Below are 14,268 nucleotides of genomic sequence, written 5' to 3'. Positions count from 1 at the left end.
TATTTTAAAATCATTTCCCCTTGATACTATCCTGTTTGATAGAATGTTTTCTATCTGAATCATTTTGAAAGCTTCAATTTATTTTCAGCAGGCACTCTTAAGGCAATGTGTTTGCTTGAAATTTTACACAGGAAGAAGCTTGGTTTTCAGCACAGATCTGGCTGCTGTAGAGATCAATGCTATTGGCTTAAGGGAAATGCAAACAGACCTATATAAGTAAGTCCCTCACCACGGCATGCTCTCTGGCTTCTGAGGCAGCAGTGAGAATGCGGGCAGTTTGGTGCATGATCTTGTACTTCTTTGGAGCGAGTAAGCCATCAGCTGAGAATTCATGCCTGTTCTGCTGAGGGCAAAATGTAGTCTGCTTTTTGACTGTGTTTCTTTTGCTTTGTCTCACAGGAGCTGAGATAACTCAAACCTCAAGTCTGGTGCTGAAAGAAGATGAGAATGCTACTCTGAAATGCAGTCAAAATGATAATCACAGTTATATGTATTGGTATATGCAGCAGCCAGGGAAGGGCCTGCAATCAATCTATTATTCATACAGAACAAGTCAGATTTTTAAGGGTGATGTTCACACTGGATACGAGGCTAAGAGGTTAAGCCAAGAAGTCTTTCATTTAGATATCGTGTCTGTAAAGAAGAACCATTCAGCTGTCTATTTCTGTGCCTCCAGTCCGGACACAACAATTCAAAGTCACTTGCTTTCTGTACATAAACTCCTCCTCTCCAGTACCCTCCCACAGAAGGGGGTAGCTCTCAGCACAGGATACTGGAATGTAGGCCAGCTGGATCTTCATAGGGCAAAGGTTGCTGAGGAGCTGGACCAAGAGAGGTCAAGCAGGTTCCATTTAATTGCTGAATTCCTCTTTTCTGATCAGCTCTTTATCCTCTATCACTTCATAACAATCCTGACAGTTTGTTAATCAATCCAGAGATAGAATGATACTCACTGAGCGTGGACAGGCTGTATTGAACTCAAGAACTGAAAAGAATTAGGGCCTCAGAAGAACTGGGGTGGTGTGCTATAGTAGTATGCAACCTAATGTAAAATGATATTCCAGTAAAGTATAGATTTCTTTCTATTCTGAAATTGTTTACATAGTCCAGCTTTCTTCTGAATGAAGCATCAGTTTTACATGTGCTGCATCTGTTCCTTTTTGCCTCATACTTATGTCATTGCTACAGCCTGTTAAGCTGTAAGACAATCAGTGTCCATTCAGTTTACTCCTTCCACCCATGGATGAGCTGTGAGTACATTTCAGGCAACCCTGTGATGTTTCTTCTTGCACATTCTCAGTGTTCTCTTTGGTTTTATGTCTGACGAATTCATCGTTTGAAGACAAAAAAGCAGAAGGAGGAAAAAGCAGGATGTGAATGTAACTTTTTGTAATGTATGATTTCTTCCTGCTCATGTACTGTCGGCATCCTTTCCACAGCCATGTTCACACGCACAGCCTGCTTTTTTGCTGCCCTCAGTTCCACTCATGTGGACTCTCATGTGTCTGACTATAGAGGAATGTTTCGCCCACCAGTACTCACACTGTTTTGCCTTGACTAAGAGGTGACTTGAATAATGTGCATTCACCTATATATTGTCATTAGTCAGTGGCACGTGACCTAGCAGAGTGGAATAATTCTAATAGCATCAAACTGTAACACTATAGGAAGGGTGAATCTAGACTCCCCCTACTCCAGGCATTCGTGTGCTCACATACTGGCTCACACTATGACCTAGCAGTTCCATTGCAACATTTGACTCACTGGAGGCCTTAGGAAAGGCAGTAGACTCACTGGCTACTAATTTACAAGAGAAAGGGTGGGCTATAAACCCACAGAAGGTGCAAGAACCAAGCCTGTTGGTGAAATTCTGGGGTGCAATTTGGTCAGGAAAGACCCAATTACTATCCACAGCAATAACAAAGTTCAGATATTCTTGGTCCCTACTGTGCCAAGGCAGGTGCAAGGATTTGGGGGTATATTGGAATGCTGGCAGTCCTTTATACCCCACTAGCTGCTGAGGCCTTTATTCTGACACATAAAGAAAGGGCAAAAATAGGACAGAGGGAGAATGAAACAAGCAAGCAAAACTAGCTGTTAAACAGGTCCATGTGCTAGGCATATTTGATCCCACCCTTTCAGCTGGGGCCTATGGCAGTGCCAGAATTCCATTTGAACCCCAGTTGGGTTCTGGTCTCAGGTCTGGCGTGGAGCAGAAGAGAGATATAGTATGATCGAGAAGTAGTTATTGACTGTCCAGTCTGCGTTAGAGGCAATAGAGCCAATACCCCAAACAGCTAAAGTCATAGTTAAGATGACGCTGCCAGTTCATGGGTGGGTGACAGATCTGACCTAAGACAGGCATGACCCAAGCACAGACAGCAGCACAATGGGCTTCCTATCTCAGTTAGAGAAGTAGTCTGTCACCATTAGTGGAAGAGCTTCAGAAGATCTTAAGCACTGCAAAGTATCACAGTGACATGCCAGAAAAGATGATGGTTGCTCCACCAGAGAAGAGTCCCATTCAGGAAGAGAAATATCCCATTCCTGAAGATGCATTGTATACACATGGGTCCAGCAAGGGTAACCCAAGCAAGCAGAGAGCAGTGGCGTAACATCCTTCCACTGAAACAATCTGGTTTGTAGAGGGGGATAGTCAGAGTAGCCAGTGGGCATAAATGCAAGTCATGTGGATGATTATAACTAAGTAATCTGGGGCAGAGGTATGTGGTTAGATATATGGAATGTGGTTAAACACAGGACCATACATGTCTACCATATTTCTAGCCACCAGACTCTACACTAAGGGGACCTTATTCATGTCCCAATAGCAAATGAGAACTACACCTTTGGTACATGATACAGTTATGCAGCCCCAGATACTGGGCCAAAGGGTGTGGTAAAGGCAGATGCAATATGCCTCAGTGCAAGCTGAACTGTTGACCCAGGACAGGACCAAGGCCTGTGACTTTCCCCAGAGGACAGACCTGCCCTTTCTGGTACTTCTGAAACACTTATACCACTCCCCATGAATCTCCTTGAGTCCACATGATCACTGCAAGAAATAACATGGTATCGAGATGCTTCAGTGTCACTCTAGCAACTGGACAGATTAATACATTGGAAAAAGCATTACAACAAAGGTGTGATGACAAAAGGACTAGCACAATAGAGAGGTGCTATAAAGGAAGGGAAGAAGATTGCTCACCCATATCAGAAGATTCTAGGTTTACAGGGGAAAGCTTCACCAAGAAGGAACTGCCAGAAAAAAATCTTTCCCCTGTGGCAGTCAGCTGTAAAATGAGGTTTAAGAGAGATGCAGCCAGCACCCCTTCCAGTCATACAGGTGAACTGCCTTCACCTGTGCTCCCAGGGCTGACTGGATCCTTTCCCCAGGTGCTCAATCGGTGGTTCATATTTGATAAACAAAGACAACTTTTGGCATCCACTGTACCCTGGACTATGATTATGAAATGAAACAAGCAATATGTCTATGGTGACCCATCAAAGTTTCCCAGTATGCAAGCCACTATAGGAGGATAAGGGGGGGAAAATATCCCTGTAATGCAAACCTGGTTAAAATTGGAGTATTGGAACTGTTAGGTCACTGACTGAACCAGGGATTGAGCATCTGGTGAAAGGATCTAGTCAGCCCTGGTAGCAAGGTGGAAGCAGTTCACTTGTGTGACCAGAAGTGGGGGAGCTAGGTTCCACCTCTCCCTAACCTCATATAAGGGCTGACTGCTGCAAGGGCAAGATTTCTACTTGGAGATCACCTCCTTTGGAGTGTTTGGTGAGCCCTGATCCTTGGAAAGGGGTAAGCAATTCCTTCTTTATTACTGGATTGTGACCTCTACCTTTCTTGGGTGATCCAAAACTGGTTTAAAGCAGCTATATCTGCTACTGACTGCCTTTGAAGGATAGGTGCCTGCTCATTGGAAAAAATGTTAGAAAATATCTGGAAAGTATAAAACAATAGAGAAAAGGTGGATGAAGAAAAACATAACTATAGTAAGACGCTAGTAATGGTCATAATCCAAGAAATTAGTAAGGCTGGGGGTGGGTCTATTGCTTCCTGAGGGGAATAAGGTTTTAAGGTGAAGTGCAAAGGGACAGAATACCATTAGGAGAGGATCAGTGTGCTTACTGTAAACAGAAAAGTCTCTGGAAAAATGTATGTCTGCTATTAAGCTGCCAGGGACTCTGGGAAATGCTGAGGCAGGATATTAGATTCAGACTAAAAACCTCCTGGCTTCTCTGAATCTTGCATTTTATTTGAGCTAGAAAAGAATCCAGGACTGATATAAGCAATGAGATCATTACTTTTCTGTAAAAAAACCTGCACTAATGCGATACTATTTTTAGAAAATATGGCCCTAAACATCTCTTGTTCACAAACTCTTACCTTTCCCTCTTGGCTGAAGTTTTACACATCTTGGTCCATGAAACTTTCTATCAGACACATGGAAACTGAAAGAAGGGATGGACTTTCCTTCACTTTCTCCCTATTGTTTTAGATTATAGCCTAAAAGACCTATATGGACTATATAGGAACTCTAAAGTGGGACAAGACTGCTGTCTGCTGGCTCTTCTTGGATATTACCTTGTAGTAGTGCCCATCTATGTGATATTAGCATCATGTAGAACTTACCCTTAAAATTAATACAGAGGATTTGGTTTGCATACTTTTACATGAGAGACATCATGTTTCAGAGAGTCTGCTGCTGACAGTAATACCCATAAAGGGATTTAAGTAGGAAGGTTTTAGACTTGGAACAAATGCTTCTGACATAAGAGAAAGTCCTTACTCAGTGCAGGCAAGTAATATTCCACTAGTGTTACCATTTCAGCAGAAACAGAAAAAATCCTCAGTGTATTTTTTAAAATAATTCAATATAAACCAAAAAAAAAGTGTTTGCAATCATTTTTAAAATTAGTGAGGTAAGCATACTGTTTTGCTGCTGTAGAAAAGAGGGTATTGCAGAGGCACCTATTTCCTGTCCAGTATTTGAAATGTCCTTCTGTAGATTTCTGTCTTGATCCTAAACGTTTCAGCTTACTCTGATGTTCTTATTCACATCCCTAGGGCCCTAACATCTCTTCCTAAGAATCTAAGAGAAAACAATTTGTGATTCTTACCAGGAGACCTACCTTCTTTCAGAGGATTATGTCTTCTGCTGACTGATTATCAAAATAGTTTCAAGTGAAGCCATTAGATAGCAACAGGAACTGCAGGTGCTTTTACTATTTACTATAGCAACTATTCACGTTGCTATACCTGGATAGTTTCTGTGAGAAGACAAGGCCTGGATGGGCTGAACATATGCCCTATCTAAATATTTCATGCAGCTTTCTTTCATTGTATCACCTCAGTGTCTACCAGTCTGCACAGTCTCACACAGATCTTTCATTGTACCTGGGCAAACCAGGTATAGAGAAAGTTTTGTGTCTTCATTTAGTTACGCGTAAGAAAGAAATATGAAAGTACCTTATAACCTTCACTGGAAGTCCCCACCGCCTTCAGCTTCCAAAATGAAGGCAAGCTCTTGCTCTTGGATGATTCTAGTGAAAAAGCTTTCTAGGCAACCTGCAAAGACTCTATTTCTGCTTCCTACAACAGGCATCCAACTAGTTGCTCAGCATCCTACTTCCATCCCTTTCAAAGCAACTGGCAAGCACAGCAGAGATTGAAGAAGGCATTTACAATCAGGCAAGGCTACAAAGAGAAACACCAGTCTGTAGTAAGCAAATCACTTACAATGTAAAACAGCTACAGAAGTCTTGGGTTCTGTTATTGTCCTGAGGCAGAAGAGTGGGAATGAAAGCACCATGACTACTGCCATGAAATTACATGGTGAAAAATAACTTCAAATAAAACTAGATAATCAAAGATATCACTAGATATCACTAGATAACAAAGAATCATTTTTGTCTAAAGGAAGAACTGTTGGAATGATGTATTAATGGATAATGTATACAACAGGAGATAATTGGACTATCACATAGACAGAGCAGTGGCAGAGGAAGGAAGTGGCCTGTGGTTTCCACAGTAAATTCTTATGGTGTCTGGATAATAAAATGAGAGAGTGGAGACAGGTGGAATTGTTTTTGTATGAGACTGTACCGTTGTGGGGACAGGGGGTAGCCACAATGGTGCATTTCCCAGGAGGTCTTTACAAAAACCTATATTTGCAAAAGCCACATGGGAGAGTGCATTAAGACAACTAGAGTACATTCTACAGCACTGTGCTAGTGTTCTGTTTTGGTTTCTCTTGACAGACATAGTATGTTTGAGCTTACCTTCATCGTCTGAGAGCTGCAAGCCTATCCTGTCTGGAAAACAAGCTAGTGGATTCTGGAATGACCTTGAAATAATTTTCTGCAAACCAGACTGACTGCAGATTCATCTAAATCTATCACAGTATGTGAAGCGAACAGTATCTTTTGGATGCAGTAATGTTTGCTGTTATCCCCAAAATGGTTCTTTATTAATGAGATAGAAGAATCTGAAATGTAGCATACAACTTTCAGAAGCAATATATAAAGGGTTGTTAGAGCTTTTCTCTTGCAAGTAAGTCTCCAGCATCCACAGACTGACTCACGTCTTTGTCAAGGTGATGTTTTTCTTAGTTCCTTCTCTTTGATAGCACATTGCAGTTTTTCCTAGTGACAATAAAGGATTTGTCTTAGACCAGCCAACTGATTCTTTTGGACAGTCCTTGTGTGAATTACTTTCAAGCTATCAGAAAACTGAATGGAATCCTGTGAGATTATCAGATGGCTGATGGGGAAGAAAGATTATTTTGTCTTAATTTACTACCACAAAGAAGAAGCACCTAAGTGAAAAGGCGTGTGACTATGACCACCACAAATCAACTTGATTCTTAAGTTTCATGTGTTAAAGAAATAAAACATTCTCAGTGTTTGGAGTCTGCTGACAATATGGAAGCTGTAATTATGGAGTATTTATATTTCTAGACATTGACCCCCTTACACCACTTTGAGCACCTCCAAAAAAAAAGTGTAACTGTGCTTCCAGGTTATTATGGAGATACTGCTGAAAAGCTATCTGAATTACAGTTACATTTAGGAGAGGTCTCAAGAAGAAAATCAAGACTTTAAAAGCAAATCACTCTGGGGGTAAACTAAAACACATTAAATCAGATAACTGGGAAAGACATATGTCTGCTAGTTTGTAGTTAATAAAATAAAAGGAAAAGGTACTCAGCTTTATCACAAGCAGTACTAACAGCTCTATGCAGCTGTTTAACAATCAGTCATTCTAGAAAACAGCTCTCCACAACATAGCAAGATTCTTTCTGTATAACATTTTTGTCAGGATGGTGCTAAAAAGTCTGTTTAGAATAAGTCATTCTGTTTCAGAATAGATAATAAAAAGCTGATGAATATCACCAAAAGACTACTTTTAAAATAAAATAACTTCTGGAGAACATTTATTTCTGGGTCACCATTCTGGATTTGGACTCCTTCCAAATCCAGAAGAAAACAAATGTGTTTCTAAGAGTGATAAATCATAGAATGACTTGGCTTGGAAGGGACCTCAAGGATCATTGTTTCAACCCCCCTGCTTCAGGCAGCATTGCCCGTGATGGTGATCTCTTCTTCTCATTACTATTGTTCCTGGAATTAGAAGAACAGATGCCTTGTGCTTTTATACCAGGTCATTCACTTCAGAGAAAAAAGAATTTTCAAGTGATCCAGTTCTGTCTCCATAGGAAAAATGGAGGCCCTTAATTTGAGGTGATTGATTAATTAATTTTTTTTAAAATACAATGTGATAATAAATACATTCCTCTAGTAGAGGAATTCCTGGGACTTGTCTCACCAGGTTAGATAGACAGATGCAATTATTGTTCCTTTACAGACCTTTATTTCCTAGGAGACCATAAAATAATGTACTTTGAGTTTCACTGTCTACTGGTACCACATGAGGGAGGGTTAGTCCAGAAGCTTTGCTCAGAGAATGAACAGTAGCAGAGAGGTTTTAATGCAGCTGCAAAATAGTGTGAATTATGACAGACTGGTCTTTGGCACTGGGACAAAACTCACAGTAATAGGTAAGTCAAAAGTCAGATCTCTGTAGTATATGTGAGACTGTTTTAGGGGACAGCAGAATAATGATAATTTTTCCCCCATTCACAAGGATAGGACAGATGTTTTATAGGTTGTTTATTAGGAAAAAAAACCCAAACAAACAAAAAATAAGGAAGATGGATATGGAAGCATAGGGTTTGCAGGCACTGATTTTAAGATCCTTTTTAGCTTTGACTTGTGCTGCTCTGTCTTCCCTGACTGAAAGCTTCAAGGTCAGAGAAATGGAAAAAAGAACTCTGCTCCCATTGTCCAAGAAAACAGTTTCTTCTTTGGTCTGCATGTTTTGTGAGTTCTTCTGTCTTACTGCGTATCAATCAAAAGCAACATTTAGGAGGTATGACCATGCTCACTGTTCATATTCTTGTGGCTGCTGAATACGGCAGGGAAGGAGCATATTGCTGGTACTTTGCTTCTCTCACCATAGATGTTAAGCAGGCTGCTTGAAGTTGCACTGGGACACTGGCTCCATTTAGCTTTCTTTTTCACTGTTTCTGATTTTTAAAACATCTATGTTCTCTTTCTCTCACTTTTCTGAGCAGGAAAAGTGCACTATTCTCCTCTATTCTTTCTATTTTTCTCCATTTACTTTTTCAGCCTTCTCCTCTCGCAGAAAAGAGTTTAACATTGACTACCTGATCTGTTGGGCATTTTGGAATCCCCGAGTAAAACTACTTTTTCCATCTGCCACTACAAGCTCTGATAGCAAACTATAGAAATACATGCCGGAATATATTCCTTTTAATATTCCCATCCTAAGGAACTTAGTGACTGACAAGGGCAAAACAAGGACTTTGTGGGTTATAAACTGATGATGTACAGCTTTGCTTTTTAACTGCACCAGTTATATTTGGAGTTGGCACTGTAATCAAAGTTATGCACAAGCTGCTGTGATTTTGCCCAAGTGCTTAATGTGAAGGACATTTGAAAATTTTCCTTGTGTTAATAATATATAGTATATACGTAGATGATTTTCAAATGAGAGAAGGGGTTAAAGATAACGAGAAATCACGAAAGCTACCATGAGAATGGAATGGAAGAACTGTGATGTTTTCTTTGAGATGAGGGCATACATGCATTTATGCATGTGAGTGGTTAAGTATTGCATCAGCAATTTATGACCAACATGGACGATCAGAACAGAATGGGCTGTTGACAACATTTTGTGATTGTCTCTATTCTTGCTTGCATCAGTCTCCTTATTCCATTTTATATGTGCTAATCCTCTGGCTAAGTTTGGTTGGGTTTTTTCTATTCTTTTTACTTCAGTTCTTTCTGTAAGCCTTTTTCACAACTTTCCTCTTCGTTTTTTGTTTGTTTGTTTGTTTGTTTTGTTTTTTAACCTCTCTCACTATTATCTTGTGTTTTCTTCATCTATTTCCATGTCTTCACTCATAAGCCACCACACTGATGTTATGCTAGAGATACATTAAGAGCTAAAATAAACAACGAAGATACAGCCAGGTGCTGGGAGAGAGCAGTAAAAGTAATCAACCTTAGTTTGTGTCAGCTGGAATGGAAGCAGAGGAGTTCAAAATTTTCTGGTGAATTGACTATGAAGACACATTACTATTAATACCTCTTCTGAGATCTGTATGAGCTCATATATATTCACAGAGGGGACGAAGGTTCTTTGTGGAGTAAACACTGACAATCATGATTAAGGCTAACAGTTAAAAGAAAATACTGAGGCTTTATGGGATCAAGGTCTGTGCAAGATATAGAACTCTTTTTATTTATGTGTCCACTCTAGAAAAAAGGGAATGGTCATAAAAAGCATCCACAATCTATAATGCCATCACATAGAAAAAGTAAAGTTTTATCTTTGTCCATAATTCACTTCATGAATATGTGTGAATATATGTGAAATATAACATAAAAATATTAAAGGTTTGATTTTAGGGTTACTGCTTTGCAAGTAGCATCTTACTGTAGCCTTTTAGTTCCTTTTTGACTGTACATGTTGTGTACACATAAGGACATGGATCATCTAGGACATGGAACATTTTTTATGTGTGAGTGTATAAAACTGTATTTTATTTTGTAAAGTCTGATATGAGGTTTTCTCATTCTGAGGATATTCTAAATAATAAATGACACAAAGCAATAATTCACAGTCTTAAAGTAGGATAGTAAGTTAAGAACTAAAGCTAAATTTGTCCCAGTCAGTTTTAGATTATGTACCTAAAATGTTAATTAATTCAAACAGTGAGAGTGAATAACTCTTTCCTTTCAGATCATATCATACCTTGGGCTACAAGTAAGGTATTACATGGAAGTATAGTTTTGAAAACAGCAATAACCATCATGTCTTACTATAATCCCAGGAATGTGCCATGGTCAGCTGAAGATTTATTATTATTATTATCTCCTAGTACAACATCACAAATACGGGCCTACTCAGTACTTTTCTGCCAGTTTGTTTGCTCAGCTTCCTATCAACTGTTCTGTTCAGATAGAAACATGAGGAATGCAAATAGTACTGCATTTGTGCTGCTAGAGTGTTAATATTACTGTGCACCTAATGTTTTTTGCACTTCCCTTGTTTATACCTGTATTACAGATAACTATCTGTCTACTAGGAATTTATTAACAGGCCAGCCACACAGCCCAAAAAAATGCATGGTTACAAGGGATTGCTGGCTGAGAAGAGTAATGAAGGCTCTGAGCTATGTTACTTTCTACCTTACTGTTTCAGGGAAAAACGATGAAATCAGACCACCAGCTGTGGCCATCTTTTCACCATCAAAGCAAGAGATTCAACAGAAGAACAAGGCCACGCTGGTATGCCTGGCCTCTGGTTTCTACCCTGATAACCTCAATTTAGTCTGGAAGGTGAATGGTGTGAAGAGAACAGAAGGAGTGGGAACAGATGAGACTTCCACATCAAATGGGAGCACTTATGCATTGACCAGCAGACTGAGAATCTCAGCCCAAGAGTGGTTCAATCCTCTGAATCGTTTTGAGTGTATTGCCAATTTTTTTAAGAATAAAACACTGGAATCAATACACAAATTCATCTATGGTGATACTGGTGAGTGACAAACAAAAGAGTATCACTGTGATTTACATAGTGGAAATGCTAAGTTATGGCTTGAAACAGTGACTGAGCTTGTGGTAGGAATGCAGGGCTAAACCACAGGTGCTCAGTTGCATACAATACACTTGAGTGACTGGAAGGAGGGGAGCCAGGATCCACCCCATTCCATGACCTCGTTTAAGGGTTGGCAGTGGAGGTGAGGGTATCTCACTGGAGATCCCTGCCTACCTGAGGCCTTCCAAAGGTAAGCAAATGTTCTTCCTTTGTTTCTGTGTCTATGGCTGCTGCATTTGGGCTTGTCCTCATTTGCTGTAGTCAGAGACTTTGCCATCCTGCTATTATTGCCATGCTTTATATCACATTCTAGTGTTACAGCATATGAGTTAGAAATGAGTTGAAAGAGGTAAAAAAGGATATAGGCTATTTATTTCTATACACCAGTTTGTTCATGACACAGATATATTTGTAATTATACGGGTATTTGTATATGTCTTCATATTCACAGCACCATGTATCTACAATATTATCTCTATATATAGATTTTCAGTGCTCTATTCAAATTTTCTTAGCATAAGAGCATAGTGATATGTATAATAAAATATATACTAATGTAAAATAAAAAATACATAGTATAGTAAAATAAATACTGTAAACTGAAATGTCAAAAATATGTGTTCACATTAAAAAGAAATGTGACTTTATGTTCTTGTTTCTCTTTCAGGATGCATGCTTACTAAAGGTATGTGTGCCTTCTCACTTTCTCAAAGACATAAACATCTATATTTCAATTTCAGTTTTACTGATGGTAAGTGTAAGAGGTGAGAGATATACATGAAATTTCTTTCTACTAGAAGATTAACTTATCCTTTCAGGACTGAGTGACACCTCTGTTATTAAAAAACAAAAACAAAACATGGTGAGGGTTGGAGCTGCACTCTGTACAGCTCTTATCTACATTTACTTTTTGAAATAACAGAAGAAAATGTGGAACCTTTCTGTGCTGTCGCTTGCTCTTTCTGTCTCCTCCAGTCTTCAACATCGCCTTCTGTAGGAAAGCTTCTTGTTTGCCTTTTTTTTTAGCCGATTGTTCATCCATGAAAGAAAACAAAGTCATACTAGCCAAGTGATTATGACATTGAAATTGAAAATCATAGAATCATAGAGCGACCTGGGTTGAAAAGGATTTCAAAGCTCATCTAGTTTCAGCCTCCCTGCCATGTGCATATTCACCAACCAGAAGACCAGGATGCCCAGAGCTTCATCCAGTCTGGCCTTGAATGCATCCAGGGATGGGGCATCCATAACCTCTGGACAACATGCTCCAGTGAATCACCACCCTCTGAGTGAAAAACTTACTCCTAATATCTAACCTAAATCTCCCATCTTAGTTTAAAACCATTCACCCATGTCCTATCACTATCCACCCATGAAAACAGTCATTCCCTCTCCTGTTTGTATGCTCCCTTCAAGTACTGTCAAACCACAGTGAGGTCTCCCCAGAGTCCTCTCCAAGCTTAACATCTCTCATGGGAGAGATGTTCCAGCCCTCTGATCATTCTAAGATGATCAGAGACACCCTCCTCTGGATCTGTTCCAAGAGTTCAGTGTCATTCTTGTTCTGGTGGCCTCGGGCCTAGTTGCAGTATTCCAAACTGGGCCTCACAAAGGCCTTTTTGGATCTCATTAAGTTCACCTGGGCCCACTTCTCCAGCCTGGCCAGATCCCTCTTGGTGGCTACCTTTCCCCCTACTGTATCAACCACATTGCTCAGCTTGGTGTCATCTGCAAAGCTGCTGAGGATGCACTCGATACCATCATCTGTGTCACTGATAAAGATATTGATGAGTGCCAGTCCCAAGACTGACTCTTGGGGGACACTACTTGTGACCAGCCTCTACCACAACACAGAACCATCAATTACATCCCTTTGGCTGTGACCATCCAAGCAATTCTTAATCCATCGAATGGTCCATCTTTCAAATTCATGCCTCTCCAATTTATGTGGTGAGGAACCATGTCAAAGGCTTTGGAGAAGTCCAGGAAGATGACATCCATCACCATTTCCTCATCCACTGATGCTGCCATTCCATCATAGAAGACTACCAGATTCATCAGGCAAGATAAGAAAGCTGTAAAAATAAAAGGCCAGATGCCGTGTTATTCTGTGCTGTGTGAAACTTACCTGACACAACAGCATTCATTAACACTAACAAGTGAAAAATCTGTATCTTGTAACTCAACTTAATTCAGGTTCCTAAGGGGGATTTACAAGACCAGCCTACATTTATTTTTATGTGGTGTGGTAACACAGAGGTTAAACATTCCCAATCAGAACATAGTTTCTTACCATAAAGCTAGTCTATGTCTTTTCTAGGATTGCTTTCTCTTTTTGTTCTTTGAATCATAATATTATTTCCCATTCTGTGCTATCTTAGATATCAGCAGAGCCACTCATTTGACTGTAATTTCAAGTATTTCTGGTACATTGTATCAAATCACTCCCAATGCTGATAATTTAATACGCAAATTACATTTGTTTTGCAGAGTCCTACTTGCGGTATGGGAATTCTATGAAACTCACTTACCTCATTCTGTGTGGCAAAGCCTTCCTCTATGCAATTTTGGTGTGCGCTCTGACATGGACAGCCAAGGTAGGCTGATGTGCCACTTTCAGGCTGGGCTTGTTCGCTAGTATAAGTATTGGTGGATCAGCTCAGGGTTTATGTTCCCTTTATTCTTTACAGATTTTTCTGGGCTAGTTCAAAAAATCACAAGCAGTAAGTTTTCTGTTACAGTTTTTCCAGACCTCAAACATAATTCATGCTGTCCAGCAGAGAAATTATTGCTGAAAACATATGGAAAAAGAGAAGGAATAGTAAGCACAGCTTCTCCAGAAAGTAAAGAAAGGAAATGTCAGATACATCATGCTTTTTGTAATCACTGAAAAGGGAAATTTGCCTTCTGCAAAAGTAGAAATCAAGGGTTTTGAGGAGATACATACAGTGAATGGGGTACATAGAATCATAGAATTACTCAGGTTGAAAAAGACCTGATCATCAAGTCCAACTGCAGCCTAACCGTATTACCCTACCTCTAACAACCCTCTGCTAAATCAT

General features: G+C 39.8%; 1 protein-coding gene and 1 gene segment (V, D, J or C); both read left to right on the top strand.

Moving 5' to 3' along the window:
- Positions 1 to 223: 223 nt before the first annotated feature.
- LOC107319258 (M1-specific T cell receptor beta chain-like) overlaps positions 224 to 14,268 on the top strand; it is a 27,279-nt gene continuing 13,234 nt past the window's right edge. Inside the window, exons 1-2 of the mRNA XM_032447187.1 lie at positions 224 to 309; positions 400 to 675. Of these exons, the coding sequence (XP_032303078.1) occupies positions 267 to 309; positions 400 to 675 (319 nt within the window). The 5' untranslated portion in view covers positions 224 to 266. The remainder of the gene's footprint in view (positions 310 to 399; positions 676 to 14,268) is intronic.
- The window catches only part of LOC116653984, a 7,599-nt gene continuing 1,300 nt past the window's right edge, over positions 7,970 to 14,268 (top strand). Inside the window, 4 exon segments of the C gene segment in view lie at positions 7,970 to 8,078; positions 10,811 to 11,146; positions 11,874 to 11,891; positions 13,697 to 13,803. Coding sequence covers positions 7,985 to 8,078; positions 10,811 to 11,146; positions 11,874 to 11,891; positions 13,697 to 13,803 — 555 coding nt within the window.

This window comes from Coturnix japonica, chromosome 1, assembly GCF_001577835.2.
Source record: "Coturnix japonica isolate 7356 chromosome 1, Coturnix japonica 2.1, whole genome shotgun sequence".
Taxonomy (NCBI): Eukaryota; Metazoa; Chordata; class Aves; order Galliformes; family Phasianidae; genus Coturnix; species Coturnix japonica.
This window is presented reverse-complemented; position numbering and strand designations above follow the sequence as displayed.